The sequence below is a fragment of the Larimichthys crocea genome, chromosome I, assembly GCF_000972845.2.
Source record: "Larimichthys crocea isolate SSNF chromosome I, L_crocea_2.0, whole genome shotgun sequence".
Taxonomy (NCBI): domain Eukaryota; kingdom Metazoa; phylum Chordata; class Actinopteri; family Sciaenidae; genus Larimichthys; species Larimichthys crocea.
In genome coordinates, this window is record NC_040011.1 from 10,516,100 (window position 1) to 10,544,078 (window position 27,979).

The following is a 27,979-nucleotide window of genomic DNA, read 5'->3' on the forward strand; positions in this document are numbered from 1 at the left end:
AGCCGTGTGAAGAAAAAACTCCGTTACAAAGAGGCCAAGAAAGTAATGGTGTGTGAGTCGACGTTCATCGTGTTTCCTCCGTCTCTAGCCCCCTCAGCCATTCGCTGAGCTGTTTGGGAACCGGCGACCCATGAGGCCCTTTTGGGAGCTGATTGAAATGGATGGTGGGAAAATCAGACCATACCATGGCTTTGCAATCGGTAAGATGACATTTTACACGCCAAAAATCAAGCAAGGTCAACAACACAAGATAATTATACTGATAGTCAACAGCAAGAAGCCCAGCTCGGCGTCTTTCAGCCTTTTATTTCACCAAGCTCTTGGCAAACACCTAAAAAGTCAGTCCGACCTTCTTGCTTGCTCACTCTCCTTTTTTCCTTCTTTAGCTTCCTCCTACCTCTTCACCGATGCTATGATGTCCATAGAGGCGGTTACGTTGCCTGCTATTCCAGTCTGGTTCTGGCACGGGACACCGGCTTGGTTCCCCAACCTAGGCCTAATTCATTAACTAACAGCAGCTATAGTTGTAGCACATTTACTTCACTGTCCATCAGAGAGACTCTCTCAATCAACCGGTTGTTTTATGGTTGAATGAAAATTACACGCTGTTCCTCTTAATCGAGCTTCTATGATCCTGTTTAAACTCTTTAAGGGATACTTTATTCATAGCTTTTTTGGTTTACAGATACTCTAAACTCGTTAATGTTAACACTCTTTCTATTGGTACAGGGTGGTTACACACACTTAACAACATACAGGTTTCTACATTACAATAACCTTAAAATAGGTTAGTAGTGAGTTATGGTTTGGATTTCCAAAAACCAACCCAGTGCCTGGAAGGAAGGTTCAATGATGTCTGTGATGTAGTTAACTGTCGAGTTTCCATGAACTGATCAGTGTGGTGTGTGTGGTGTGACCTCTTTAGGTGTGAGCATATTTCAGGCGCTTAAACACCGTTCAAAAGCCTCGACCGCAACCTTTGACGTCGAGCCGAAGGAAAGTCTGCAGAGGAAGATGGAGGAGCTGTTGGGGACTGACGGCGTGTTTCTTTACCCTTCCACCCCAGAGGGCTCCCAAAACACCACCCACACACTTTCACACCGTATGGACTGCGGCCTACAAGTCAGCCCTGCTCGAGTGTTGTTGCTAATTTTTCTTCTATTGTTAAGATTTAGACGCGGAAGGCTGTACAGTACATCCATTCTTCTCTGTTCCCAGCTGTATTTCCGCATCCTCGGGGTGCCAATCACCAGTGTCCTTCTGGTCTGGGTACGGAAGGTCTGCTCTCGGAGTACAGGTCGGGTTGCTTGAGGCTGCAGGACCATTCTGACCCTCGAGGTGGCTCTCTTACTTGGAGAAGGCATCGGCGGCTGGGAGGGACCCCGGAGGCAAGCTGGAAACACCCAATCTTCTAAACGGAAACTGAATATTGTCGCCCTGCTATTGTACACTAATATCACAAGCTACACTTAAATGTTGACTGTTCAACGGGAAGAAGAGATTGACTTTTGCACTGGGACACCCGAATCAGCTGGTCCAGTAAGCTTGACTGTCTAATTTGTCGTGTTCGGTGATGTCATGTGTGTCATCAGCACAAGCTTACAAAAAAAATATGTATTTAGTGGAAGTGTCATTCACATTATCACACCAAATTCGGCTTCTGCGTACGTTGCATGTCTGGTCTACATAGGACTCAGGTCGTGCTGTTATGTGGTCAGCACATGACAGGGTTTAAAGGTTTTAATGTCCTGCACTCCCACACAGGTGTTTCTGTTGTCCTAAACTCAAAGACTTCTGCTCAGGTTCACACTTGGTGGCGTCTAGCTTAGGAAGTCCATATACACTAAAGAATCATAAAGATGTAATATGACCCGCGTGTGCAGGCGCACTAACCTAGAGAGATGACAATGAAGTTGTGTCGTGGACATGCTCATATATCACGTCGGCCAGAATAATGAAGCACCTGTGTAAATGTGTCGTCGTTTCTAACTCTTTGCTGGACGGTCAGTGACACACAGCCACAAAAAAAACAAATAAAAAGCCTAATCTTTGCTGTGTGGTAATGTGAAATGTTGCGTAGTTGCATTAAGTCGATTAAAGTTTCAGTTATTAAAAAAAGTCATGGACACTTCCGATTTAACTGGTTGTTATTGGCTTGTGGCTCAACAAAGTGTAAATAAGTGACTTTACAATCCCTAGTGGAAGACGCTTCATACACACCAGGTGGATAAAACTACTCATAAATTTATAAATAATGAAAAATAAATGAAGTCACGCGCCGTTAAGAGTCTGACGTGTGAGCTGCTCGACCGTACAGGCCCACATTAATTCAAATCTCTAATGCTCGCCTGCAAGTAGTCTTATTCTGCACCCACCTACTTGACCTCCAAATGACGACGCCTGGCTCTGCCACCCGTACGCTGGGGCAATCCAACTTTTCTCATCTATTGTTCTCGTGGCTGAACGTCCACCAGTTCCTACCAGATCACAGCGTCCTTCTCTGAAGACCTCCAGCTCTTCCAGAGGACCTCCTCTCCAACCAACAACTGGACATGATGAATCGACCCCCCTCTACACTGCACTTCTTATTCTATGAGCACACACGTCCTTGTCGCACTGTAGCTTTTGTAGGTCCGCTTTGGATAAAAGCGTCAGCTGAACGACTAAATATAAATGTTTAAAAACCTCCGCCACAGTGTCACACAGGGGGTTTCGAATACCATTTGTGTGATCAAAATGTGAAGCTGGAGTCAGCTTAGCTGAGCCTAAAGGCCAGAGGAGAGACAATCCACCTGCCAGCAAAATGTTTACCTGACAAAAGAGCGTGGACAGTCAGGGCTGCGGTTTTTACCTGGGGTTATTATTTTGGCTGAAGTATTAGTTTAAACCCCACAGAGGTAAAAGGGACAGTGCCCTCAGCTGTACAAACCAAAGTGTGAAGCACAAACGGGAAATAAAAAAGATTTTAAAAAAGCTAACAGGAGTAATAAAGTTGAGAAACACAACCCTTGGAGTCTTTTGTCACTTTTATTTCTCCCTTCTTTTGAAAAAAAAAGGATGAAAAATTATTAAACGTTTACCGCAAGCTTCAAACAGAACTTGGCGGCATTGGGAACTATTCGCCGCCACACTTTTGGGTCACCTCTACGTCATTATTGTTCTCTCTCTCTCTCTTTTTTTATTTTTTTAAACTTTTTTTTTCGTTCACAAATGATGATCTGTCCCGAAAAGTCAAAGATAGCTGCGAATGTCACATTCATACAGAAAAATACAGACAGCTCGTCTTTCCTTTCGTCCTAGACACGTTGACATGGCTTGTATCTCTGGAGTACAAATGCTGAAAGGTGTCCTGCCGTGAGAATAATTCTTCTGCTCAGACTCTCTCTCACCCCTCCTGACCACAGCATCGTCCAGGAATCGGGGGAGGGGGGTGACTTAAAACAAAGAAACAATAAAAAGGGTAAGGGGAAACAACCGAAACAAAAGTACAGAAATATTCTTCAAGAGTCCTGCATTTTGGCGGTGCAGGAAGGGAGGACTTTCTTCTCCTGATGATCTTCTCTCCCACCCAGTTCTTGATTTGGCCCAAATGTATGCAAAATACTTGTATGTATGTGTGTAAACATGTTTGTTTTTTTTTCTCTCCTCTCTCTCTCTCTTTTTGGAAGTGGATAGGCAATTTCGAGCGCGTGATTCGGAGCGAGCGAAGAGCCTCAGGAGTGTTTGTGATGGGTTTGTATTTCTTGAGGCGCCACTGCCCCGTGGAGTAGTTCATTTCGAGACTGTGTCCACCAGCATGGTGGTGCTGCCGGTGCCGGGCTTTGGGCGGACCTCCGTGTGTTCGCTCAGCTTGATCTGGATGATGTCCCCCTGCTCCGGGCACGGGTTCTCTGCAAGAGGACAAGGAGACAGGAGTTATCGGTCCGAACCTCGTTTGTGTGTGTGTGTTTAGAACAGAATGGATGAACGCCTCAAACGTGACATAGCGGGACTAAGCTTAATACTGAGATTTCCCAGAAAAAGCTGCTGAGTCGCTCCTCAAATGTCATTCTATGCACACAGATTAGTTGCATACATTTTCCTTCCCTGCAGGAAACGTACTAACTTAGCTACTGGGGCCACTGAAAGCGTTGCATCCGTGCCCGGTGTAATAGGCCTTCGAGCTTTACTAAGAAACAAAGGATCAACTCTGGCCATGGACTCCAAAGTGCAGCTGAAGGCAGACAGTTATGACTGCACGTGTGAGGAAATGTGCAAGTCAATCAACAAAAGATGAGATGACAGATTGTTTCATGAATGAACGGATCTTATGTAACTGTAAAATGACGCTCTACCTTCTGGATCCAGGCCATGAAACCCAGATGAGGGCCTTCTCTGGTCTGGTGCCTTGTTGGCTTTGAACATCTCCTGGGCGGCGTACATCTGGTCTCTCTGAGGAGCACAAGCAGCATGCAGCAGAGCGTTAACTGGCTGAGGAAAACGTCTCAAAAATCGAAGAGAGTTCATGTAACGTTCTGTGTCGCTCGTCTCTGCCTTACAGTGAGGGACAGTTCTTTTGGGCTGGGGCTGCGGTGCTGTAGGGGTTGGTGTCGGGGTTGGGTCTGAGGTGTGCTGGGAGGCTTGGGTGGGGGTCTCCGGCGGCTCGCGGTCGCAGCCGCTGGGGGGACCGTTGCTGGCGGGGTTGAGACGGGCGTGCTTGGGGGACGTCGGGGTCGCCGGATTCGCCGTGTTGCTCGCGTTGTACATTGGCGTCCTCTGTTTGTACTGACCCTGGTAAGGTGGCGGTGTGGCGCCAGCGCCCGCTGTTGCTGACTCCTCCGGTTGGCGAGCCGACTGCAGCGTGTTCCGTCCCGAACCGCCAGCGTTTGCTTCCTTTAGGGAGTTTTAGAGAAGAGAGGCCTTGTGAGTGGGGTTTCTTCTGCCTCCTTGAACTATTAAAAGTATGAAAACATGACACTGCGCCCTTTGAGTTAAAACACAATGTGTGTCTTAACCTGGCTGCGCCTCTGAGCTGGGAATGTAAGAGGAGGGGAACCATGCTGGGTGTGGCTGGTAGGTAGCTGGTTGACGCGCAGAGGATTCTCGTTCAATGCTCCCAGTTTCTTGAAAAGGGAAAAAAAAACAAAGGAGAGTTTGTTATGACTAGAAACAGAGTAAGTGGATGGATAGGGGGGGGGGGGCAACACGGACAAAGGAGGAGACGTCCGGATGTTTGAGTGATGTGACCCACGAGCACCTGCCAGAAACGAGGCCCGCCGCGTAGTCGGGAGTCGTGTTTCCACCACGGCTTCTTCTTTGGCCGCCTTCTTCCGGCCTCCGTTTCTACGACAGAAGAACATTACATACGCATCGGCGGCTCGGGGTGCAGCTCTGAAACCGATGGGCGGCTGGAAATAATAATAATCACCCAGTCTTTCTTCTCCTCTGCTTCTCGTCCGGCTCCGACCATATCCAACTCTGAAATATCTAACAGCTGAAAGACACAACAAAAAAGAAAACTGTGGACACCACACCACTGAGTTTTAAGATTTCTGGTAGCTTTTATTTTGGCATTACCTTGACCCCCCTCTCCTTGCGGCAGGGGCGTCCGTGCAGGGGCAATGGTGTGGCGGTTACTGGGAGGGCTGAACATACTGGGGGCTGTGGGGCTGCGAACGGGGCCTTGGGAATCCCTTGAGAGGAGCTGCGATACAAAAAAACAGTGCAGCGGGTGGCTGTTATCAAGATGATGCTACTTTGAATCTTGAACACTTTTAAGTGCTCACGATGAAATAAACGTTTTATTGGCCTTCAACTCACTAGTAGTGTCAATCTTTTTGACCAGTCCTCTCCCTTTGGCGTGAAAGCACTCCGGCTGTCTTTTTCATTGTTGGGTGTTTTCTGTGGCTGTAAAAGAAAAGAGAATAATAATTAGAGCAGTAAATGCAGACAACGCCTTTCTTTTTTTGACACATTCAAACACACACGAAGTTTGTATTAAACTTACATTTCTGTAGCAGCTCTGCTCTGAGGGTTGCACTCTTGGGCTTCCTCTTCAGCTGGAAATGTTTGACGGGGCGTGAGGGGTCCTACCAGAGTGGTTAACGCACTCTTGTTCAGGTACTGGCACTCCAGAGGAAGCATTGCAGACGCCTCGCACTCGCTCACTGGGGAGAGGAGAGGGGAAGAGTGTGTGGGATTCACTGCCGGACAGAACTTGTAGATCTGTCTGTTGTTGCAGATTCAGAGTTTTGGAAAAATGCAACCAAGCTGGCAAAATTAATAAAATATATATCTCTTCGTCTAGGTCTGTCCGATCTTTCCCCTTTAGTCAATCATGCACATTTAGACTATTCCATGTGATCTTCTGTCATACTCGCTGAGCCTCCCACTTTGAAAACCTCTGACCTAAAAGTCTCAAGAGTATTTAAGTCTTCTCCTCTTAGCCTCGGCTCCTGTACACTTTAAGTGAGATAGGTTAGGGTTAGAGGTAGTTTCAGCGGCCGGGGGTGGTGTAAAGAAGCTGAATCACACAGTGGGCCTAACGTCACCTCGACGTCCACCGATGTGTGAATCAATCTAGGGTTGGAAAAATTCACAGACAGTTTCTTTACCCTTTGCAACTCTAATCAATCAATCTCCCCGTTCAGTCTGCTGTTTTTACAGTAAAGGGAAATCTGCCTTACATGTGACAGATGTTTTGGCGATACATTCCCGAAGAGAAAACATTCTGAAGGGAACAGTCACCGTCGGTTCACCAGTGGGTGTGTAACTTCTTTACAGAGCGACGGGTGAGTCATGGGTCGTCATGTGTGTGGTGTTTGAATTCATTTATCACTTTCACACATGTAATAGAAATCTGGCAGAGAGATAAATGTTCTTTCTGATGGAGAGTAGATATGGTGTGGTGAACCAGATTGTCTGTGGTCTCCTCGCCCGTCAGCTGAAGTTAATGTGTCGTCTGTTGCGCACAGCTAAATGGAGATACAAGGTCACTTTCTCTACCTTTCTCCCGGAGCTCTCCGAGAATATCCTGACACGTGGATTCTGCTCCTCCAAGTCCAGATTGAGAAGCCAGTCTCCGGGAAGGACTTGAGGATGTCTGCAACCATCAGCACCCAGGGCTCTGAATCCACCGTGGCCAGCTGGATTATCTCCGACAGGGCCCCTTCATCTGGTGAGAGAGAGGAAACAAAAGGGCGACACAGTTTGACGAACTTTCATGATTATATTAACTCATTGAAAAATGCTGATCAGAGGCAAACGAATAAAAAAAGAGGGAACATTTGTTTTGTTTATCTCCTGTTGCTCAAGCTTTTATTTTGACATCGTTAGTGTTGCTGTGTGGCATGAAAGCAGATATCTGCACAATCCAAACATTCTCAGATCATTAATGCAGCTGGGAGGACACCCGAGTTTCAGACTGACTTGTAAGAAGGGACATGAAGGCCACCTGCTGACGGGCGAGAAATACTTTCTTTCTTTGCAGATTACAAGAGGACTCTGGGCAGTGTTTATAGATATGCAAAGTTCTCTAAAGTCTTACTGTAGGCAAATGAATGAAACAGAAACAGGACTGATCTGTGGTAAATGTTTCACTTCACTACATTTATTGACTTTAAAAGCAATGCACGTGCAGCTTATAAAAACAATGATCACTTTATTGAGCAAAAATATGCCCGGATTTACCCAATGATGATGGTTTAAATTTTTATATTGGTGTTTACTAGTGGTGGGCCGTTTCATCTCGTTAACGTGAGACTCTTATCGGGCGATAAGAAAAAAATATCGCCATTATCTAATCTCCAAATTGGGTTGGGACACTACGCAAACTATGATGACTTTCACCTTTCACATGGACGCAGCTACGAAGCCTCCGGGTTTGCTTCAGGGAACATTATTTTTAAGAAGCTTCCCAATGGAAACCTCGACAGGACTAAGGTTGTTTGCACTTGTGCAATGCGGAGTTAGTTCACTGTAGAGAGTTCTTCCAGTTCTCAAGTACCACTGAACGCAATGCCGGGTCAAGCACTGATGTAACGAATGATTGACACAAAGCTACTGACTGTAAACCAGTTATCACGACCTCTTTTGTAGGCTTACAGTTCAGAATCAGTTAACTGAATAAAACAGTTTGTAAACACGAGTACATCTTATTGACACGATTTATTTCATCACCAAGTATCAAAGTAAACAGCTTTCCCAAGCAGTCAGTGATGCATGTTGGAAACAGGAGATGAACCCGTTCTCAAAGACTTCTTTTAGTCACTACTTAGGTAGCACTCAACATTCTGAACGAGCCATTTTAATCTAGATTATCCATGATTACAGTGAGATTAATCTAGATTAAAAAATTAATCTATAGGGATGTAACGATGCATCGTGACACGATTAAAATCGGTACAGAAAAAACGATGTCGCAATTTTTGCGAATGCGAGAGAAGGAGGTCTTGTTCTTTTTCTTACATTATCTTAAAAAGAGTCACTGTTGTGATTTCATTTGTTAAGTCACAGAGCAAGTCACGTGACTTTACGTCACTACAAAGGTAGGAAGGATACAGACGAGGGAAGACGTGGCGATGCACCGAGCAGTTTGAAATCACCTGTGTGGTTTTGGATTCCCTATATACACAAATACAACGGTGAGAAATGACAGACAAAACCACAACAGCTGTAAATATTGAAAGAGAATGCCACATATAGCGCAACACGAGCACACCATGCAGCAACAAGTAACGTTACGCCACCCCGTAGCGAAAACTGCACTTACACCCAGTTTACTGTGAGATTGTTCTTAAAGAAGGAGATATTTGTCATGATGACCATGTAAGTTGCACTTTTTATATGAACACAAACTGTTTGAGAGTTTTCTTAAAGAAAAGATTTTTTCCTACAAATAAAAAGATAATTTATTTTGGTCAAATTGTCTGTAGCTCATTGATTTAAAAAAAAAAATCTATCGTGAAAACAAAAAAAATCGTGACTCGAATCGAGTCGTGAGCAGTCGAGTTATTGTTACATCCAGAGCGCCACGGGGCGCTCTAACAGGAGTGCAAAAAGAGACAGTGCAAAGAAGAACACGTAGTTTTGCGAATTATTTTCACACCCTGATACGAAGCATACGAGAAGTTCATATGATGCAGTTGTAAAGTTGGAGGCCGTCATCTGGCTATCCGGGAAAAGACGCTTAAGGTGAGACGGTTCAGGCACTGTTCGGAAACACATGTTCAGGTGTATAATAAAACATTTGCGGCACAAAATCTTTTTGTGTATCTGGTAAATATCTAATTTCTCCACCTGATATCGGCGGCTTTATATGTAATTTTTTAATTTAAAAAAGTGGGTGTTGCTTAATTCAGGTGCGCTCTATAGTCCGGAAATACGGTAAAATTTTTATATTGGTGTTTACTAGTGGTGGGCCGTTATTGGTGTTAACGTGAGACTCTTATCGAGCGCTAAAAAAAAAATCACCATCAATCTATTCTCAAAGTTGGGTTGGGAGCTGGGTCTGTGGTCTCGGTAAATATCTAATTTCTCAACCTGGTATCGGCGGCTTATATATGTAATTTTTTTAATTTGTAAAAAAAAAAAAAGTGGGTTGTGGCTTATTTCAGGTGCGCTCTATAGTCTGGAAAATACGGTTAAAAATACGATTAATCGACGCACCCACTGGTGTTACCTATTTTTGGGGGGCCTTGGAAGTGTCCTAACCCCCCCTCCTCTAATCTAATCTGTCTGAATATGCAGCACACACCGATGGGCTGGTAACGTTTTGAAGTGATATGCGGGGCTGCGGGCTGGCACCGCCCTCCTCTGCTGCGCCCTCCCACCTCATGTCTGCAGGAGCACCGCCAGCCCAGAGTTACCCGCCGTGGACTGGTGAACCCGCTCGCAGGGGGAAACGCGGCGTTGCTTCGTGTTTGTTGTTGCTTGGTCGGGTCGTGCAGCTCAGGCAGGAGCAGTGTGGACGGTGAAGTGTTGATGTTGTTGCAGGAGGTTTAAAAACATGACAGGAGAGCCGCGGGAAACCGTCCCTGCGTCTCTACGTTACTGGAGTTACGGACGCTGATTGAAAGTAGCGAGCTGACGCGGGTTAAATTGGATGAACAGCAAGTTAGGAATCAGCAGCGGTTTAAAACACCATAGGACGTGACTGGTTTGATTTAAACCAACTAACCGCGGTTTAAACTCATTTTTAACAGTTTACCAGCCGCGCTACACGCGAGCTAACGCACCTCGTCCACCGTCCGCCGCGGCAGATGCAGCATCCCGGCAGCCCGCTTCCGCTTCACCCGGCGGCGACAGGCTCGAGAGCACAGCCGTATGTTGCGATCACGGACACGGTGAGCAGAGACGCGATGCTCGCGGGGGTCCAGCTCGTCCGTGGGAGCCCGCTGTGGGGAGCCACAGGCCGGTGTCGCTGTCCTCACGACGCCATCTTGGAAAAAAGAAGTGTTTGTGGCGGGCATAACAGGCACCAAAGAAACACAGTCAGGACCCCGCCCACAGCGGGGAGGGGGGCCGTTATGACAGGGAACCACCCAACAGATAAAACATAACATAAGATAATAAACATATAGATAAACATATAACACAATAAACAGAGATAAAACAGAAGATAAACAATGATATAAAACATATAAGACAAGAGAAAACAAAATAGTAACCTTAAAACCACGAAAACATAAAAACAGAGAAAAGAGAGAGAAACATAAGAACAACATGAAATGTAAACCGATTAATATGAAACATAAATCAACACTACCAAAAACATAAAAACACAAATAAACAACCTATATAAACACTATAAACAGATAAATCTAAGAACACAAACACAACACAAATCTAAACATACATAAACACACCTATAAGACACACATAACATATATATACATATATATATATACTATTAAAACATAATAAAAGTATATAAACAATACAAACATATATACAAACATATTATACACATAATACACACATATAATGACACAATAAAACATATACACACATATGAACCACATTAAAACATTACTAAAAATCACTAAAAATCATGTATAATTAAACACATATAAAACATGTAAAAAAATATGACACATATAAACACATATAAAGCAGTATAACAACACCATAAAAACATAAAAATATACAACACATAAAATCATGTTAATTAAACATAAAAACATCTAAAATCACCATAATAAAACATAATCACATAAACATAAAAAATAATATTAATAATAAATGTAATCATGTTTATCTTTAATTGTTTGTCTACTGTTTTATATTTTTAATAAACATAGTTATGGATATTTATCCATATCTGCCTTTTCTGTAAATAAGGCCCACATTTACACACTGCACCTTTAATTCTTTCAAATGTTTATTTATATATGTTTATGTGTTTATATGTTTGTATGTTTATATATGTGTGTTTATGTTTATATATGTTTATATATGTTTATATATATGTGTTTATTTATATGTTTACATATGTTTATATATATGTTTATTTATATTTATATGTTTATATATATATGTTTATTTATATATGTTTATGTGTTTATATGTGGGTGGTTCACTGTAAATAAAGGCCCCCCTCCCCGCTGTGGGCGGGGTCCTGACTGTTTTCTTTAGGTAGCCTGTTAAAATGCCCGAACTCAAAACACTTCTTTTTCCAAGATGGCGTCGATGAAGGACAGCGACACCGGCCTGTGGCTTCACAACAAGCTGGGCTCCACGGACGAACTGTGGACCCCGCCGAGCATCGCGTCCCTGCTCACCGTGTCCGTGATCGACAACATACGGCTGTGCTTCTCGAGCCTGTCGCCGCCGGTGAAGCTGAAGCTGCTGCTCGGGATGCTGCATCTGCCGCGGCGGACGGTGGACGAGGTGCGTTAGCTCGCGGTTAGCGCGGCTGGTAAACTGTTAAAAAATGAGTTCAAACCGCGGTTAGTTGGTTTAAGTCAAACCAGTCACGATCCTATGAGTGTTTTAAACTCGCTGCTGATTCTCTAACTTTGCTGTTAATCCTATTTAACCCGCGTCAGCTCGCTATCTTCAATCAGTCCGTTAATCTTCAGCTAACGTCAGAGACGCGGGGACGGTTTTCCCGCGGCTCGTCCTGCTCATGTTTTTAAACCTCCAACAACAACATCAACACTCCACGTCCACTGCTCCTGCCTGAGCTGCACGACCCGACCAAAGCAACGCAAACACGAAGCAACGCCGCGTTTCTCCTGCGAGCGGGTTCACCAGCTCACGGCGGGTAACTCTGGGCTGGCGGTGCTCCTGCAGACATGACGGTGGGATGGGCGCAGCAGAGGAGGGCGGTGCCAGCCCGCAGCCCCGCATATCACTTCAAAACGTTACACAGCCGTCATCGGTGTGTGCTGCATATTCAGACAGATTAGATTAGAGAGGGGGGGTTAGGACACTTCCTATAAAAAAAATAGGTAAACACCAGTGGCGTGCGTCGATTAATCGTATTTTTTACCGTATTTTCCAGACTATAGAGCGCACCTGAATATAAGCCACACCCACTTTTTTTTTTTTTACAAATTAAAAAAATTACATATATAAGCCGCCGATATCCAGGTTGAGAAATTAGATATTTACCGGAGACACAGACCCAGCTCCCAACCCAACTTTGAGAATAGATTGATGGTGATATTTTTTTTTTAGCGCTCGATAAGAGTCCCACGTTAACACCGATAACGGCCCACCACTAGTAAACACCAATATAAAATTTTACCGTAATTTCCGGACTATAGAGCGCACCTGAATATAAGCCACACCCACTTTTTTAAAAAATTAAAAAATTACATATATAAGCCGCCGATATCCAGGTTGAGAAATTAGATATTTACCGTATACACAAAAAGATTTTGTGCTGCAAATGTTTATTTATACACCTGAACTGATTGTTTCCGAACAGTGCCTGTAACACGTCTCACCTTACGTCTTTCCCGGATAGCCAGATTGACGGCCTTCAACTTTACAAGCTGCATCATATGAACTTCTTCGTGTGCTTTCCATGATGAGGGGGTGAAGGGTGTGAAAATAATTCGCAAAACTAGCATGTCTCGTTTTTGCACTTCCTGTTAGAGCGCCCCGTGGCGGCTCGGGATGTAACAATACACTCGACTCACGACTCGATTCGAGTCACGATTTTTTTTGTTCACGATACGATTTTTTTAAATCAAAATGAGCTACAGACAAATTCTGACCAAATTAAAATTACCTTTTTATTTGTAGGAAAAAAATCTTTTTCTTTACAGAAACTCTCAAACAGTTTGTGTTCATATAAAAAGTGCAACTTACATGGTCATCATGACAAATATCTCCTGTCTTTAGAAACAATCTCACAGTAAACTGGTGTAACGTTACTTTGGCGGCTGATATGCTGCTGCATGTTGCTCGTGTTGCCGCTATATGTTGCAGTCTCTTTCAATATTTACACGCTGTTTTTGGTTTTGTCTGTGCATTTCTCACCGGTTGTATTTGTGTATATAGGGAATCCAAAACGCCGCCACACAGGTGATTTCAAACTGCTCGGTGCATCGCCACGTCTTCCCTCGTTCTGTCCTCCATACCTTTGTAGTGACGTAAAGTCACGTGACTTGTCGTCTGACGTTGAACAAATGAATCACCAACCAGTGACTTTTTTTAAGATAACGTAAGAAAAAGAACATATCCTACTTCTCTCGCATTCGCCAAGAATCGCGACTCGTTTTTTCTGTCAACCGGTGCGAATCGTCACGCATTTGTACCGATTTCTACTCGTGTCACGATGCATCGTTACATCCCTATAGATTAATTTTTTTAATCTAGGTTAATCTCACTGTAATCATGGAATTAATCTAGATTAAAATGGCTCGTTCAGAATATGTGTGCTACCTAAGTAGTGACTAAAAGTAAGTCTTTGAGAACGGGTTCATCTCCTGTTTCCAACATGCATCACTGACTGCTTGAGAAAGCTGTTCTACTTTGATACTTGGTGATGAAAATAAATCATGTTCAATAAGATGTACTCGTGTTTACAAACTGTTTATTCAGTTACACATGAATTCTGAACTGTAAGCCTACAAAAGAGGTCGTGATGAACTGTTTACAGTCAGTAGCTTTGTGTCAATCATTCGTTACATCAGTGCTTGACCCGGCATTGCGTTCAGGTGGTACTTGAGACTGGAAGAACTTCTACAGTAAACTAACTCCGCATTGCACAAGGTGCAAACAACCTTAGTCCTGTCGAGGTTTCCATTGGGAAGCTTCTTAAAAATGAATTTTCCCTGAAGCAAACCCGGAGGCTTCGTAGCTGCGTCCATGTGAAAGGTGAAAGTCATCATAGTTTGCGTAGTGTCCCAACCCAACTTTGAGATTAGATTAATGGCGATATTTTTTCTTATCGCCCGATAAGAGTCTCACGTTAACGTCAATAACGGCCCACCACTAGTAAACACCAATATAAAATTATTAAACCATCATCATTGAGTAAATCCTGGCACTATTTTTGCTCAATAAATGATTGTTCAGTCATCAAAAGTGGATCTTGTTTTATAAGCTGACCGTGTGCATTGCTGTTCAAAGTCAATAAATGTAGTGAAGTGAAACATTTACCACAGAGTCAGTCCTGGTTTCTGTTTCATTCATTTGCCTACAGTAAGACGTTAGAGAACTTTGCATATCTATAAACACTGCCCAGAGTCTCTTTGTAATCTGCAAAGGAAAGAAAGTATTTCTCGTCCCGTCAGCAGGTGGCTTCATGTCCCTTCTTACAAGTCAGTGCTCGAAACTCGGGTGTCTCATCCCAGCTGCGTTCAAATGATCTGAGAATGTTTGTTTGATTGCTGTCAGATATCTGCTTTCATGCCACACAGCAACACTAACGATGTCAAAATAAAAGCTTGAGCAACAGGAGATGAAACAAAACAAATGTTTCCTCTTTTTTTTATCCGTTTGCCTCTGATCAGCATTTTTCAATGAGTAATATAAATCATGAAAGTTCGTCAAACTGTGATCGCCCTTTTGTTTCCTCTCTCTCGCCAGATGAAGGAGGCCCTGTCGGAGATAATCCAGCTGGCCACGGTGGATTCAGAGCCCTGGGTGCTGATGGTTGCAGACATCCTCAAGTCCTTCCCGGAGACTGGCTCTCTCAATCTGGACTTGGAGGAGCAGAATCCCAACGTGCAGGATATTCTCGGAGAGCTCCGGGAGAAAGGTAGAGAACATGTGACCTTGTATCTCCATTTAGCTGTCGCAACAGACGACACATTAACCTTCAGCTGACGGGCGAGGAGACCACAGACAATCTGGTTCACCATCAGCATATCTACTCTCCATCAGAAAGAACACTCATTTATCTCTCTGCCAGGATTTCTATTACATGTGTGAAGTGATGAATGAATTCAAACACCACACACCATGACTGACCCATGACTCACCCCGTCGCTCTGTAAAGAAGTTACACACCCATCTGGTGAACCGACGGTGACTGTTCCCTTCAAATGTTTTCTCTTCGGGAATGTATCGCCAAAACATCTGTCACCATGTAAGGCAGATTTCCCTTTACTGTAAAAACATCGACTGACGTGGAGATTGATTGATTAGAGTTGCAAAAGGGGTAAAAGGGTAGAAACTGTCCGTGAATTTTTCCAACCCTAGATTTGATTCACAACATCGGTGGACAGTCAGGGTGACGTTAGGCCCCACGCTGTGATTTCAGCCTATTTACCATCCACCCGGCCGCTGAAACGTACCTCTAACCCTAACCTATCTCACTTAAAGTGTACAGGAGCTCGAGGCTATAGAGGAGAAGACTTTAAATACTCTTGAGACTTTTTAGGTCAGAGGTTTTCAAAGTGGGAGGCTCAGCGAGTATGACAGAAGATCACATGGAATAGCCTAAATGTGCATGATTTGACTAAAGGGGAAAGATCGGACAGACCTGGACAGAAGAGATATATATTTTATTTATTATTTTGCCAGCTTGGTTGCCTTTTTCCGAAACTCTGAATCTGCAACAACAGACAGATCTACAAGTGTCTGTCCTGCAGTGAATCGCCAGTTCACCTCTTCCCCTCTCCTCCTCCTCCCCAGTGAGCGAGTGCGAGGCGTCTGCCATGCTTCCTCTGGAGTGCCAGTACCTGAACAAGAGTGCGTTAACCACTCTGGTGGGACCCCTCACGCCCCCCGTCAAACATTTCCAGCTGAAGAGGAAGCCCAAGAGTGCAACCCTCAGAGCAGAGCTGCTACAGAAATGTAAGTTTAATACAAACTGTTCATCTTCTTCCTCTCGGTGTGAATGTGTCAAAAGCTCGAAGAAACGGGCGTCTGTCTGCAGTTTTACTGCCTCTAATTATTATTCTCTTTTCTATTTTTTAGCCACAGAAACAGCCCAACAACTGAAAAAGACAGCCGGAGTGCCTTTTCACGCCAAAGGGAGAGGACTGGTCAAAAAGATTGACACTACTAGTGAGTTGAAGGCCAATAAATAAGTTTATTTTCATCGTTGAGCACTTCAAAGTAGCATCATCTTGATAACAGCCACCTCTGTCACTGTTTTTGTATCGCAGCTCCTCTCAAGGGGATTCCCAAGGCCCCGTTCCGCAGCCCCACAGCCCCCAGTATGTTCAGCCCTCCCAGTAACCGCACACCTATCGCCCCTGCACGGACGCCCCTGCGCAAGGAGAGGGGGGTCAAGGTAATGTCCTAAAATAAAATGCTACCAGAAATCTTAAAACTCAGCGTGGTGTGGTGTCACAGTTTTTGTTTTTTTGTTGTTCTCCTTTTCAGCTGTTAGATATTTCAGAGTTGGATATGGTCGGAGCCGGACGAGAAGCTAAGAGGAGAAGAAAGACTTTGGGTGATTATTATTATTTCCAGCCGTCCATCAGGTTTTAGAGCTGCACCTCGAGCCGCCGATGCTCATGTAATGTTTTCTTCTGTCGTAGAAACGGAGGCCGGAGAGAAGGCGGCCAAAGAAGAAGCCGTGGTGGAAAACACGACTCCCGACTACGCTGCGGGCCTCGTTTCTGCACAGGTGCTCGTGGTCACATCACTCAAACATTCCTGACGTCTCCTCCTTTGTCTCGTGTTGCCCCCCCCTCCCTAATCCATCCATCTTACTCTAGTTTCTAGTCATAACAAACTCTCCTTTGTTTTTTTTTCCCTTTTCAGAAACTGGGAGCATTGAACGAGAATCCTCTGCCGTCAACCAGCTACCTACCAGCCACACCCAGCATGGTTCCCTCCTCCTCTTACATTCCCAGCTCAGAGGCGCAGCCAGGTTAGACACACATTGTGTTGTTAACTCAAAGGGCGCAGTGTCATGTTTTCATACTTTTAATAGTTCAAGGAGGCAGAAGAAACCCCATCTCACAATGTCTCTCCTTCTCTAAACTCCTCTAAAGCCAACGCTGGCGGTTCGGGACGGGACACGCTGCAGTCGGCTCGCCAACCGGAGGAGTCAGCAACAGCGGGCGCTGGCGCCACCGCCACCTTACCGGGTCAGTACAAACAGAGGACGCCAATGTACAACGCGAGCAACACGGCGAATCCGGCGACCCCGACGTCCCCCAGCACGCCCGTCTCAACCCCCGCCAGCAACGGTCCCCCAGCGGCTGCGACCGCGAGCCAGCCGGAGACCCCCACCCAGCCTCCCAGCACACCTCAGACCCCAACCCCGACACCAACCCCTACAGCACCGCAGCCCCAGCCCAAAAAGAACCTGTCCCTCACGGTAAGGCAGAGACGAAGAGCGACACACGAACGTTACATGAACTCCTCTTCGATTGTTTGAGAGCGTTTTCCTCAGCCCGTTAACATCTCTGCTGCATGCTGCTTGTGCTCCTCAGAGAGACCAGATGTACGCCGCCCAGGAGATGTTCAAGACGGCCAACAAGGTCACCAGACCAGAGAAGGCCCTCATCTTGGGTTTCATGGCTGGATCCAGAGGTAGGAGCGTCATTTTACAGTTACATAAGCATCCGTTCATTCATGAAACAATCTGTCATCTCATCTTTTGTTGAGTGACTTGCACATTTCCTTCACAACATGCAGTCATAACTTGTCTGCCTTCAGCTGCACTTTGGAGTTCATGGCAGAGTTGATCCTTTGTTTCTTAGTAAAAGCTCCGAAGGCCTAATTACACCGGGCACGGATGCAACGCTTTCAGTGGCCCCGGTAGCTAAGTTAGTACTTCCTGCAGGGAAGGAAAATGTGATGCAACTATATCTGTGTAGCATAATGACATTTGGAGGAGCGACTCAGCAGCTTTTTCTGGGAAATCTCAGTATTTAAGCTTAGTTCCCGCTATGTCACGTTTGAGGCGTTCATCCATTCTGTTCTAAACACACACACACAAACGAGGTCGGACCGATAACTCCTGTCTCCTTGTCCGTCTTGCAGAGAACCCGTGCCCGGAGCAGGGGGACATCATCCAGATCAAGCTGAGCGAACACACGGAGGTCCTGCCCAAAGCCGACGGCACCGGCAGCACCACCATGCTGGTGGACACAGTCTTCGAAATGAACTACTCCACGGGGCAGTGGACGCGCCTCAAGAAATACAAACCCATCACAAACACCTCCTGAGGCTGTTCGCTCGCTCCGAATCACGCGCTCGAAATTTCCTATCCACTTCAAAAAGAGAGAGAGAGAGAGAGAAAGAAACAAAAAACAAACATGTTTACACACATACATACAAGTATTTGCATACATATTTGGGCCAAATCAAGCACTGGGTGGGAGAGAAGATCATCAAGGAGAGAAAGGTCCTCCCTTTCCTGCACCGCCAAAATGCAGGACTCTTTGAAGAATATTTCTGTACTTTTTGTTTCGGTTGTTTCCCCTTACCCTTTTTATTGTTTCTGTTTTTAAGTCACCCCCCTCCCCCCCGATTCCTGGACGATGCTGTGGTCAGGAGGGGTGAGAGAGTCTGAGCAGAAGAATTATTCTCACGGCAGACACCTTTCAGCATTTGTACTCCAGAGATACAAGCATGTCAACGTGTCTAGGACGAAAGGAAAGACGAGCTGTCTGTATTTTTCTGTATGAATGTGACATTCGCAGCTTATCTTTGACCTTTCGGGACAGAATCATCATTTGTGACGACAAAAAAATGTTTAAAAAAATTAAAAAAGAGAGAGAGGGAGAGAGAGAGAGAACAATAATGACGTAGAGGTGACCAAAAGTGTGCGGCGAATAGTTCCCAATGCCGCCAAGTTCTGTTTGAAGCCTTCTGGTTAAACGTTTAATAATTTTTCATCCTTTTTTTTTTTTTCAAAAGAAGGGAAGAAAATAAAGTGACAACAGACTCCAAGGGTTGTTTCTCAACTTTATTACTCACTGTTAGCTTTTTTTTAAATCTTTTTTTATTTCCAGTTTGTGCTTCACACTTTGGTTTGTACAGCTGAGCCGGTCCCTGTATCCCCTTCCCTGTCCTTTTACCTCTGTGGGTTTAAACTAATACTTCAGCCAAAATAATAACCCCAGGTTAAACCGCAGCCTGACATGTCCACGCTCTTCTTTTGTACAGGTTAAACATTTTGCTGGCAGGTGGATTTGTCTCTCCTCTGGCCTTTATGCTCAGCTAAGCTGACTCCAGCTTCACATTTACCACACAAATGGTATCGAAACCCCCTGTGTGACACTGTGCGGAGGTTTTTAAACGTTTATATTTAGTCGTTCAGCTGACGCTTTTATCCAAAGCGACCTACAAAAGCTACAGTGCGACAAGGACGTGTTAGTGCTCATAGAATGAAGTGACGGTTGTAGAGGGGGGGTAGATTCATCATGTCCAGTTATTGGTTGGAGAGGAGGTCCTCTGAAGAGCTGGAGGTCTTCAGAGAAGGACGCTGTGATCTGGTAGGAACTGGTAGGACGTTCAACCAACGGAGAACAATAGATGAGAAAAGTTTGGATTGCCCCGAGCGTACGGGTGGCAGAGCCAGGCGTCGTTCATTCGTCGTGGGTGCAGAATCAGACTACTTTGCAGGCGAGCATTAGAGATTTGAATTTAATGCGGTCTGCTACAGGCTGAGCAGCTCTACCACAGCGGTCAGACTCTTTAACGGCAGCGTGACTTCATTTATTTTTCTATATATTTATAATTTATGAGTAGTTTCTTATCCACCTTGTGTATATGAGCGTCTTCCACTATGGGATCGTTAAAGTCCATCTTATTTACACTTTGTTGAGCCACAAGCCAATAACAACCAGTTAAATCGGGAGTGTCCATGACTTTTTTTAATAACTGAAACTTTAATCGACTTAATGCAACTACGCAACATTCACATTACCACACAGCGAAGGTTAGGCTTTTTTATTTGTTTGTTTTGTGGCTGTGTGTCACTGACCGTCCAACAAAGAGTTAGAAACGACGACACATTTACACAGGTGCTTCATTATTCTGGCCGACGTGATATATGAGCATGTCCACGACCACACTTCATTGTCATCTCTCTAGGTTAGTTGCGCCTGCACACGCAGGTCATATTACATCTTTATGATTCTTTAATGTGTATATGGACTCCTAAGCTAGACTCCACCAAGTGTGAACCTGAGCAGAAGTCGTTTAGTTTAGGACAACAGAAACACCTGTGTGGGAGTGCAGGACATTTAAAACCTTTAAACCCGCCATGTGCTGACCCATAACAGCAGACCTAGTCTTAGTAACAGACATGCAACAGTACGCAGAAGCCTTATTTTGTGTGATAATGTGAATGACACTTCCACTAAATACATATTTTTTGTTATAGCTTGTGCTGATGACACAACATGACATCACCGAACACGACAAATTATACATTCAAGACTTACTGGAACAGCTGATTCTGTGTCAGTGCAAAAGTCAATCTCTTCCGCTTGAACATTCAACAATTTAAGTGTAGCTTTTGATATTAGTGTACAATAGCAGGCGACAATATTCAGTTCCAGTTTGAAGATTGGGTGTTTCAGCTTGCTCCGGGGTCCCTCCAGCCTCCGAATGCCTTCTCCAAGTAGAGAGCCACCTCGAGGGTCAGATGGTCCTGCAGCCTCCAAGCACCGACCTGTACTCCGAGAGGCAGACCTTCCTTACCCAGACCCAGAGGACACTGGGTGATTGGCATCCCGAGGATGCTGAATACAGCTGGGAACAGAGAAGAATGGATGTACTTTATAGCCTTTCCGCTTCTTAAAATCTTAACAAATAGAAGAAAAATTAGCTACAACACTCGAGTCAGGGCTGACCTGTGTAGGCGCAGTCATACGGTGTGAAGAGTGTGTGGTGGTGTTTGGGAGCCACTCTGGGGTGCGAAGGGTAAAGAAACACGCCGTCAGTCCCCAACAGCTCCTCCATCTTCCTCTGCAGACTTTCCTTCTGCTCGACGTCAAAGGTTGCGGTCGAGGCTTTGAACGGTTTAAGCGCCTGAAATATGCTCACACCTAAAGATGTCACACACACACACACACACACACTGATCAGTTCATGGAAACTTGTACAGTTAACTAACATCACAGACATCATTTGACCCTTCCTTCCAGGCACTGGGTTGTTTTTGGAAATCCCAAACCATAAACTCACTACTAAACCTATTTAAGGTTATTTTAATGTAGAACCTGTATGTGTTAAGTTGTTTAACCACCCTGTACCAATAGAAAGATTGTTAACATTAACGATTTTAGTATCTGTAAACCAAAAACCGCCTATGATAGTATCCCTTAAAGAGTTTAACGGATCATAGAAGCTCGATTAAGAGGAACATCGTGTAACTTTTCAACCATAAAACAACAGGTTTGATTGAGAGAGTCTCTCTGATGGACAGTAAAGTAAATTGCTACAAACTATAGCTATAGCTGCTGTTAGTTAATGAATTAGGCCTGAGGTGTGGGGAACAGAGCCGGTGTCGTGCCAGAACCAGAGCTGGATGAGCAGGCAACGTAACCAGCCTCTATGGACATAATAGCAGAGGTGAAGAGGTAGGAGGAAGCTAAGAAGGAAAAAAAGGAGAGTGAGCAAGCAAGAAGTCGGGACTGACTTTTAGTTGTTTGCAAGAGCTTGGTGAAATAAAAGGCTGAAAGTCGCCGAGCTGGGCTTCTTGCTGTTGGACTAGTCAGTAATATTATCTTGTGTTGTTGACCTTGCTTGATGTTTGGCGTGTAAAACTGTCATCTTACCGATTGCAGCCATGGTATGGTCTGATTTTCCCACCATCCATTTCATCAGCTCCCAAAAGGGCCTCATGGGTCGCCCTGGTTCCCCAAACAGCTCAGCGAATGGCTGAGGGGGCTAAGAGACGGAAGGAAACACGATGAACGTCGACTACACACACATCATTACTTCTTGCCTCTTTGTAACAGGAGTTTCTTCACGGCTGTGGAGAATGAATGCACACTAGAATGTAAACAGAGCGTCCGAGGAAACCGACCGCTCGCTACAATGAATGCTGATGCTAATCTGGAAAGTGGAATGTTTTCTCAGCTTTGCTTGTTTTAGGATTGCAGTTGCTCAACAGTTCAGGGCCTCCTTCGTCCTATACGTTACATAATGAGGCAAACAGTATTAATGGTGCCTTCATGTGCACTAATTGTTAGTATGTTTTTCTTCGGTGATGAATATTTGTTTTTAGTTTCTCTCCAGGGCAGGGAGAGAGGTAGCCCCTAATGTTTTACAGATGTGTGCACTGAACTTCATCTCTCCAGAAAACCATCGTTACACTAATGATGCTGTTTTTTTTTAACTGTGATGCATGATGGTCGCTTCCTCTTTAGCCTGGAGGATGCATGCATGCATCTAAGTGGTTTTCAGCCTTATCCCTTGTTTACAGAGATATTATGATTATTATGATCCTTATCGTCATGTCACAAAGACTCTCTGGGATGCTCTTTTTATACCCAATCATGTTACCCACCTGTTGCCAGTCAAGCTCATTCATTGTAAGATGTTCCACCAGGAGTTTTATTTTAGCATTTCATGACTTCTCCAGTCATGTGTTACCGCTGTCTTAACTTTTTTTGAAACGTGTTGCTGGCATCAAATTCAAAATGGGCATATCATCTTCCAAAAACAATAAAAAATTCTCAGTTTTAACATTTGATAAGTTGTCTTTGTGCTATTTTCAATTGAATATGGGGTTTAATGTTTGTACATCGCCACATTTTGTGCCAAGCGTGCCAGATTTTTGGGAAATGGAAAAAACACAGTTTCCTCGGAAATGTTGGTAGCATAAAAAAGAAATGCTCAGTAAGTACAAGTACTTCACTGTAAACTGTACTGAGTTTGTACTACAAATACTGTTTTTGTCCTACCACTACAACTGTGTGTGGTATGTGGTATGCTGTCCCCTGGCAACTAAACAGATTAGTGAAACATTTCTGGGCAGCAGACTATAATAAGTACTGTGACTAATACGCGCCTGCAACTTTATTAGACAATGTTTATCTTTATTCTTATTCCAGGAAAACTGATACTGAGCTCTCGATGCCCAGTCACTGTTCTGCCCATGCAGGAACACAGTGCTCTGGATCAGGTTGTCAGCAGGACCTACCTTGCCGTCCTCGTCAGGAAGATCCATGCACGATAGCCAGATATTGGCGCTGTGGCGGAGCTCAGGGAAGCGCACTTCTTGGACTTTGACTCCGAGGTCAGCCTCCAGACGCTGCACCACCTGGAGAACGACGCATGATTTTGAATCTGATGTGCTTCTGCTGGTGACTTTTTTGCAGACTCCAGACAGTTATATGAGTGGTGGATTGAACGCACCTTTCTCTGAATCTCCATAAGTTCTTTGCTGACGGGGGACACCATAAAAGAGCCACTGTCGTGTGGGATGGTGAAGAACCGCAGCTTCTTTAAGTCAACCTTTGTGTCCAAGGACAACCTGCGTGTAAGCAAATGCCGCAAATTAGAGTAATTAAGGAACATTTTAATTTAAAACATTTCCTCTGTTTTGTGGGCTGTGTACAGTGTGCTGATTTTGTAAACAAATCTTTCCCCAAACAAACAAACCCAGCAGGACAGGCTAAATCTCTACTTGTGAACAGGTGACAAGAGATTTACCAGTTTGTCCAGTTAAGTGAGGTTTGATACGTCCGACTTAAAACACTTGTATAAACAAACCTCACAAAGGAGGTACTGTAATATGAGCTGCGCACAAGCAATGAGAACGTGCTTTTCTATTTATAGAAACCTACTGTAAGTAAGCAAAACTCTTACTTTTGAGCACTGGGTCCTGCCATGATCTTGAGCATCGGCAGCAAGTCCTCAGCGTAGCGGCACATTGGACCAACGCTTTCGTACTCTTCATGTCTGCCAGAGCAAGGAGGGAACTCTCCCTCAGAGGACACGATACCTGCAGATACACGTCACAGGTAAGATTGAAGTTTGGTTTAGCAATTCCACTTTGTGATGACACAGATCTTTCCAAATTATTCTATGTACATGCAAATTTACAACAATTTACTGATCATTTGTTTGTTTTTTTTGTTTACTGTCCTTATAATGTGAAGTTTCTCTCACCAGTTGAGGTTTTATGGCCAAATATTCCGTTGAAGAAAGCGGGCATACGGATGCTGCCGGCGATGTCGGAGCCTATGCCGATGACCGCTCCTGCTCCTGCCAGAATAGAGCCCTCCCCACCTGAAACAGAAAGAGGAGACAAATAGAGAGACAGGTAGGATGGTAATTCAGAACCGGTTCCAAATTGTCTGATTCATCGGAATTGTATGCCACCAAGCTTCTAACTTCAGTTTTAGTGTGCTGGTCCCGTCAAATATTTCAAGAGAAAACTTCTACTGTAGCACTGAAGATATTTTCCGTTGGTTGTTGGTCGAATGTTCTTCCAAAAGGCTTGAGAGGACTTTAAATGTAATTAACACTAAACAGCTGCGATGATTATGATCAACGGGTATGTAAAGAAAACAAATTTAAGTGGTCAAACAGTGATGGATTGAGTTCTTTAAGTGCTATTATCTAACAACCGCAGGACAGATTTAGCCTCGAGTGGAGTGCAGATGGACATTCCTGTCCAAACTTTGGACGGGAATGTATGGTTTGTTTCTCTAACGCCACACCCACGCCATTTGTTTCAACTTCTCAAAGTTCATGCAGCTCACCCTGGAGCCACAAAAGGCTTTATATAACGTTTCTCTGGGGAGCAGTACTACTATAGCCCTGCATATAGATTTCCCCTACCCCTTTAAAGGGCCAGCGTCGGAGTCTCTGTTTGTGTGTCTGCAGTGTAATATGATTATCAGACAAAACCAGGGCACTTTACTTGCAGACAAAGAGACCCACTCAAACAATGAGCAGTTTTGAGTATAGGCTGCTTGAACCTTAAGTCAACAACAGCGTACGAGTCCCTCCTTAAAAGTCGACCTTTGAAGTTAAGCCAACAGCTTCAAACCTGAACTTCCTCCTGCGATCCTCTCCAGGTTGTACGGGTTGTTGGTGATGCCGGTGAGGCGGTTGTTGGACTCATACCACAGGCACACCTCAGGGGTGTTGGTGACGCCCATCGGGATGGCCCCTGCTCTCTTCAGATAGGCCACCACTGGAGGATCAGTGGACTGGATGAAGTTTCGCCTTGAGACCACACCTACACCGTGTGGCATACCTGAAAAAAACAAAAGTGAAATCCTCAACTGCTGCATGAAATGAACTCAAAACAGAAGACTGATTTTCATCACGTGATCAAAACATGATTCATTTATCCGTAACAGGATGGGGGGCGATGGGCAGGAGATTTTCAGAAGTGTCTGAAATATACCCTGGAGTGAAAGAGACTCTTTGATGGAGATTGGAACTCCCAGTAAAGGCAGTCGGTCCTCCAGCACATCCTCTCCTCCAGTCTCCTGCTCAATCAGCTTATCAGCCTGGGCCGCCTCCTGGAGAGCATCATCGAACCTGGACAGAGGGACAAATAAACGATTTGATCCAGTTCTGTTTAATTCCTGATCATGCATCATAGTTTAAACAAGTATGTTTGTCAAAAGTATCGGACAGGGCCGTGGCTATGACGTGAACCCAATGCGGAAGTGCCAAGAACTTCTTGCCTGTCTTTTATAACAGCATTCAGAAGAGGGTTGACTTCTTGGATCCTGTCAATGTAAGCCTGCACCACCTCCACACTTGACACCTGTAGAGGCACAACATTTAGCAACAACATTAAATACCTCACAGACAAGAAAGACAAGTCAGGCAACTCACCTTCGCTTAAATATTATTTATAACACCTGCAGAATATTCTGCAATGCAATACAAGAGTCCCTACAGTAAATACAAGTTTACACTAATGAACTTCGCTTATACTTACTCCTTTCTGGTGGGAGATTCATAGAAACACAAAACCAAAATTATTCCAGGTAGACATCCAAACTAGAATTCCTTTATTTGGGCCATTACTAAAAATCCCCACATTCGATGAATGCATTGACATTATTCATAACATATTAAGAATGGAAAGCATTTTAGATCTCCGTCTTCTTCCAGTCGCTCGAAGGCGTGTTCTGTAAAACTGGATTCAATGAATGATTCATTGCCAAGACAAAAGGTTGTGAACGAAGCGTGAACTCTTCTGTGCTTCTTTGGCTGCTGTGTTGTGGGGAAGCTTCTGAATATCCACTCATATGAGAGGTTACAAGCTGGTAACCGTCAGAAGGTTTGGACACCTGTTTTTATGTACAGGCAGAGTGGATTAAATCCTCCCCTTGCAAGATAGAGTGCTAATGACCGGCTGCATGCCGGACAGCAATGTTTATCTTCACATTGCTGTTTAGGGTTGTTTAAAGGAGTTATGAAGGCACACCCAACGTCATTGCTCAATCAAACCCAGCACCAATGAGTAGACGTGCAAACATAATACACAGCACACCATCACAAAAATACATATTTAAAAGGACCAGTGTGTGGCAGTAAGTGTCATTTAGTCAGTGAATTTGCTGATTGCAACCACCTCGCCTAACCTACGTCTTCCGAGCATGAAGTAGAAACGATGGTGGCCACAAAGAGTCTCTCTCTTAGGTAACAAAAAGTAAATAATTATTATTTTCTGGTGATTATGCACCGATGAAAATACAGTTACACTACATTCCTGCCACATTCTGTATATAAATCTAACACACTGGACCTTTAATCAAAACAAACCAAACAAATAGTGGAAAAGTGAAAAAAAAAACAATGTTTATAACAACTTGTACATATATAAACATAGAAATCAAAATAGTTTATTTTAAGAGGGATACTATAATGTTTAGGAACATAATGTATGGACATGTCTCAAGGGGCTTATATAAGAACTTATATAAAAGACCCCTCCCCTTTTCTCTTTGTGCACACCCTTCACTTCAATGCAACAAAAGGCCCCCATGCCAGCCACACATGACTTTCCCTTTTGCTCATAAAAGGCTGCATGCTTAGTATGCAGCAACATGTGTGCACAGGTGCTGCTGTCTAATTTTACAGCTTGAGCACTGATAGATGACATAATGCTGCAGGGAATAACAGACCCCTGGAGAGTGGAGCTATATATGAGGTCTCTTAAAAAATAAAATTAAATAATAAATAAGGATGTAAAAAAAACTTATAACTACTATAACTTCCTAATTGAACCAGTTCAATAAGAGCTGACTTAAATCCGCACCACCTCGTTTGCCCAGTCGTCACTTTGGTTTGCCCGGGTACCCACCTCCTTACGCCGGATTTTCTTGGCCAGCTGCGCCGCTGACACCAGCAGCAGAGGGTTGGTGACGGGAGGGAGCTTCTTGCCGGACAGAGCGTCTCTCCGAGGCGAGAGAAGCAAAAACAGCCCGTAAAATACTCCCATGACCGCCTTGAAGAGCCATACTTTAATCTTCTCCAGGAGGGTCAGTGCCATGTTGAAGGTCAGGCTGAGATGTGATCACACCGAGGATGCTCCAGTGGACTAGAGCTCCCAGTGTTAGACATACACCCCTCATATACGTGATGGGTGTTTGCACAGGGTTTGCGATGCTGAGGGAGGACCTTTGTGTGCTGCCTTCAAAAT

The 27,979-nt window shown here is 44.4% G+C and overlaps 2 protein-coding genes and 1 pseudogene across 2 annotated transcripts; 1 reads left to right on the plus strand and 2 right to left on the minus strand.

Moving 5' to 3' along the window:
* Positions 1-1,682: 1,682 nt before the first annotated feature.
* On the minus strand, positions 1,683-10,536 carry LOC113745834 (negative elongation factor A-like; annotated as a pseudogene).
* A 1,059-nt stretch (positions 10,537-11,595) lies between these two features.
* LOC104932918 (negative elongation factor A) lies at positions 11,596-19,296 on the plus strand. The gene is made up of 11 exons (XM_010748251.3): positions 11,596-11,868; positions 15,025-15,196; positions 16,075-16,236; positions 16,360-16,449; positions 16,551-16,678; positions 16,771-16,840; positions 16,929-17,017; positions 17,155-17,263; positions 17,388-17,716; positions 17,832-17,931; positions 18,385-19,296. Exons 1-11 carry the CDS (start codon positions 11,659-11,661, stop codon positions 18,567-18,569), a joined length of 1,644 nt encoding a protein of 547 aa, XP_010746553.2. The 5' UTR covers positions 11,596-11,658; the 3' UTR covers positions 18,570-19,296.
* A 907-nt stretch (positions 19,297-20,203) lies between these two features.
* Positions 20,204-27,965, minus strand: faah2b (fatty acid amide hydrolase 2b). The gene is made up of 11 exons (XM_010748252.3): positions 27,641-27,965; positions 26,010-26,092; positions 25,724-25,860; positions 25,361-25,570; positions 24,475-24,594; positions 24,172-24,307; positions 23,719-23,836; positions 23,504-23,623; positions 22,134-22,245; positions 21,207-21,401; positions 20,204-21,105 (listed from the first exon to the last, which is right to left on the minus strand). Exons 1-11 carry the CDS (start codon positions 27,827-27,829, stop codon positions 20,930-20,932), a joined length of 1,596 nt encoding a protein of 531 aa, XP_010746554.1. The 5' UTR covers positions 27,830-27,965; the 3' UTR covers positions 20,204-20,929.
* Between the last annotated feature and the right edge of the window lie 14 nt (positions 27,966-27,979).

Bases quoted from the DNA above. Each gene is read 5' to 3' on its own strand.
- faah2b (XM_010748252.3), bottom strand. From the start codon at position 27,829: ATGGCACTGACCCTCCTGGAGAAGATTAAAGTATGGCTCTTCAAGGCG. The intron at 24,595-25,360 runs GTTTGAAGCTGT...TTTCTGTTTCAG, and splicing joins GATCGCAGGAGGAAGTTCAG to GTGGGGAGGGCTCTATTCTG. The intron at 21,106-21,206 runs GTCAGCCCTGAC...CTCTGTTCCCAG, and splicing joins GTATGACTGCGCCTACACAG to CTGTATTCAGCATCCTCGGG.
- LOC104932918 (XM_010748251.3), top strand. From the start codon at position 11,659: ATGGCGTCGATGAAGGACAGCGACACCGGCCTGTGGCTTCACAACAAG. The intron at 16,237-16,359 runs GTAAGTTTAATA...TCTATTTTTTAG, and splicing joins AGCAGAGCTGCTACAGAAAT to CCACAGAAACAGCCCAACAA. The intron at 17,018-17,154 runs GTGCTCGTGGTC...TTCCCTTTTCAG, and splicing joins CGGGCCTCGTTTCTGCACAG to AAACTGGGAGCATTGAACGA.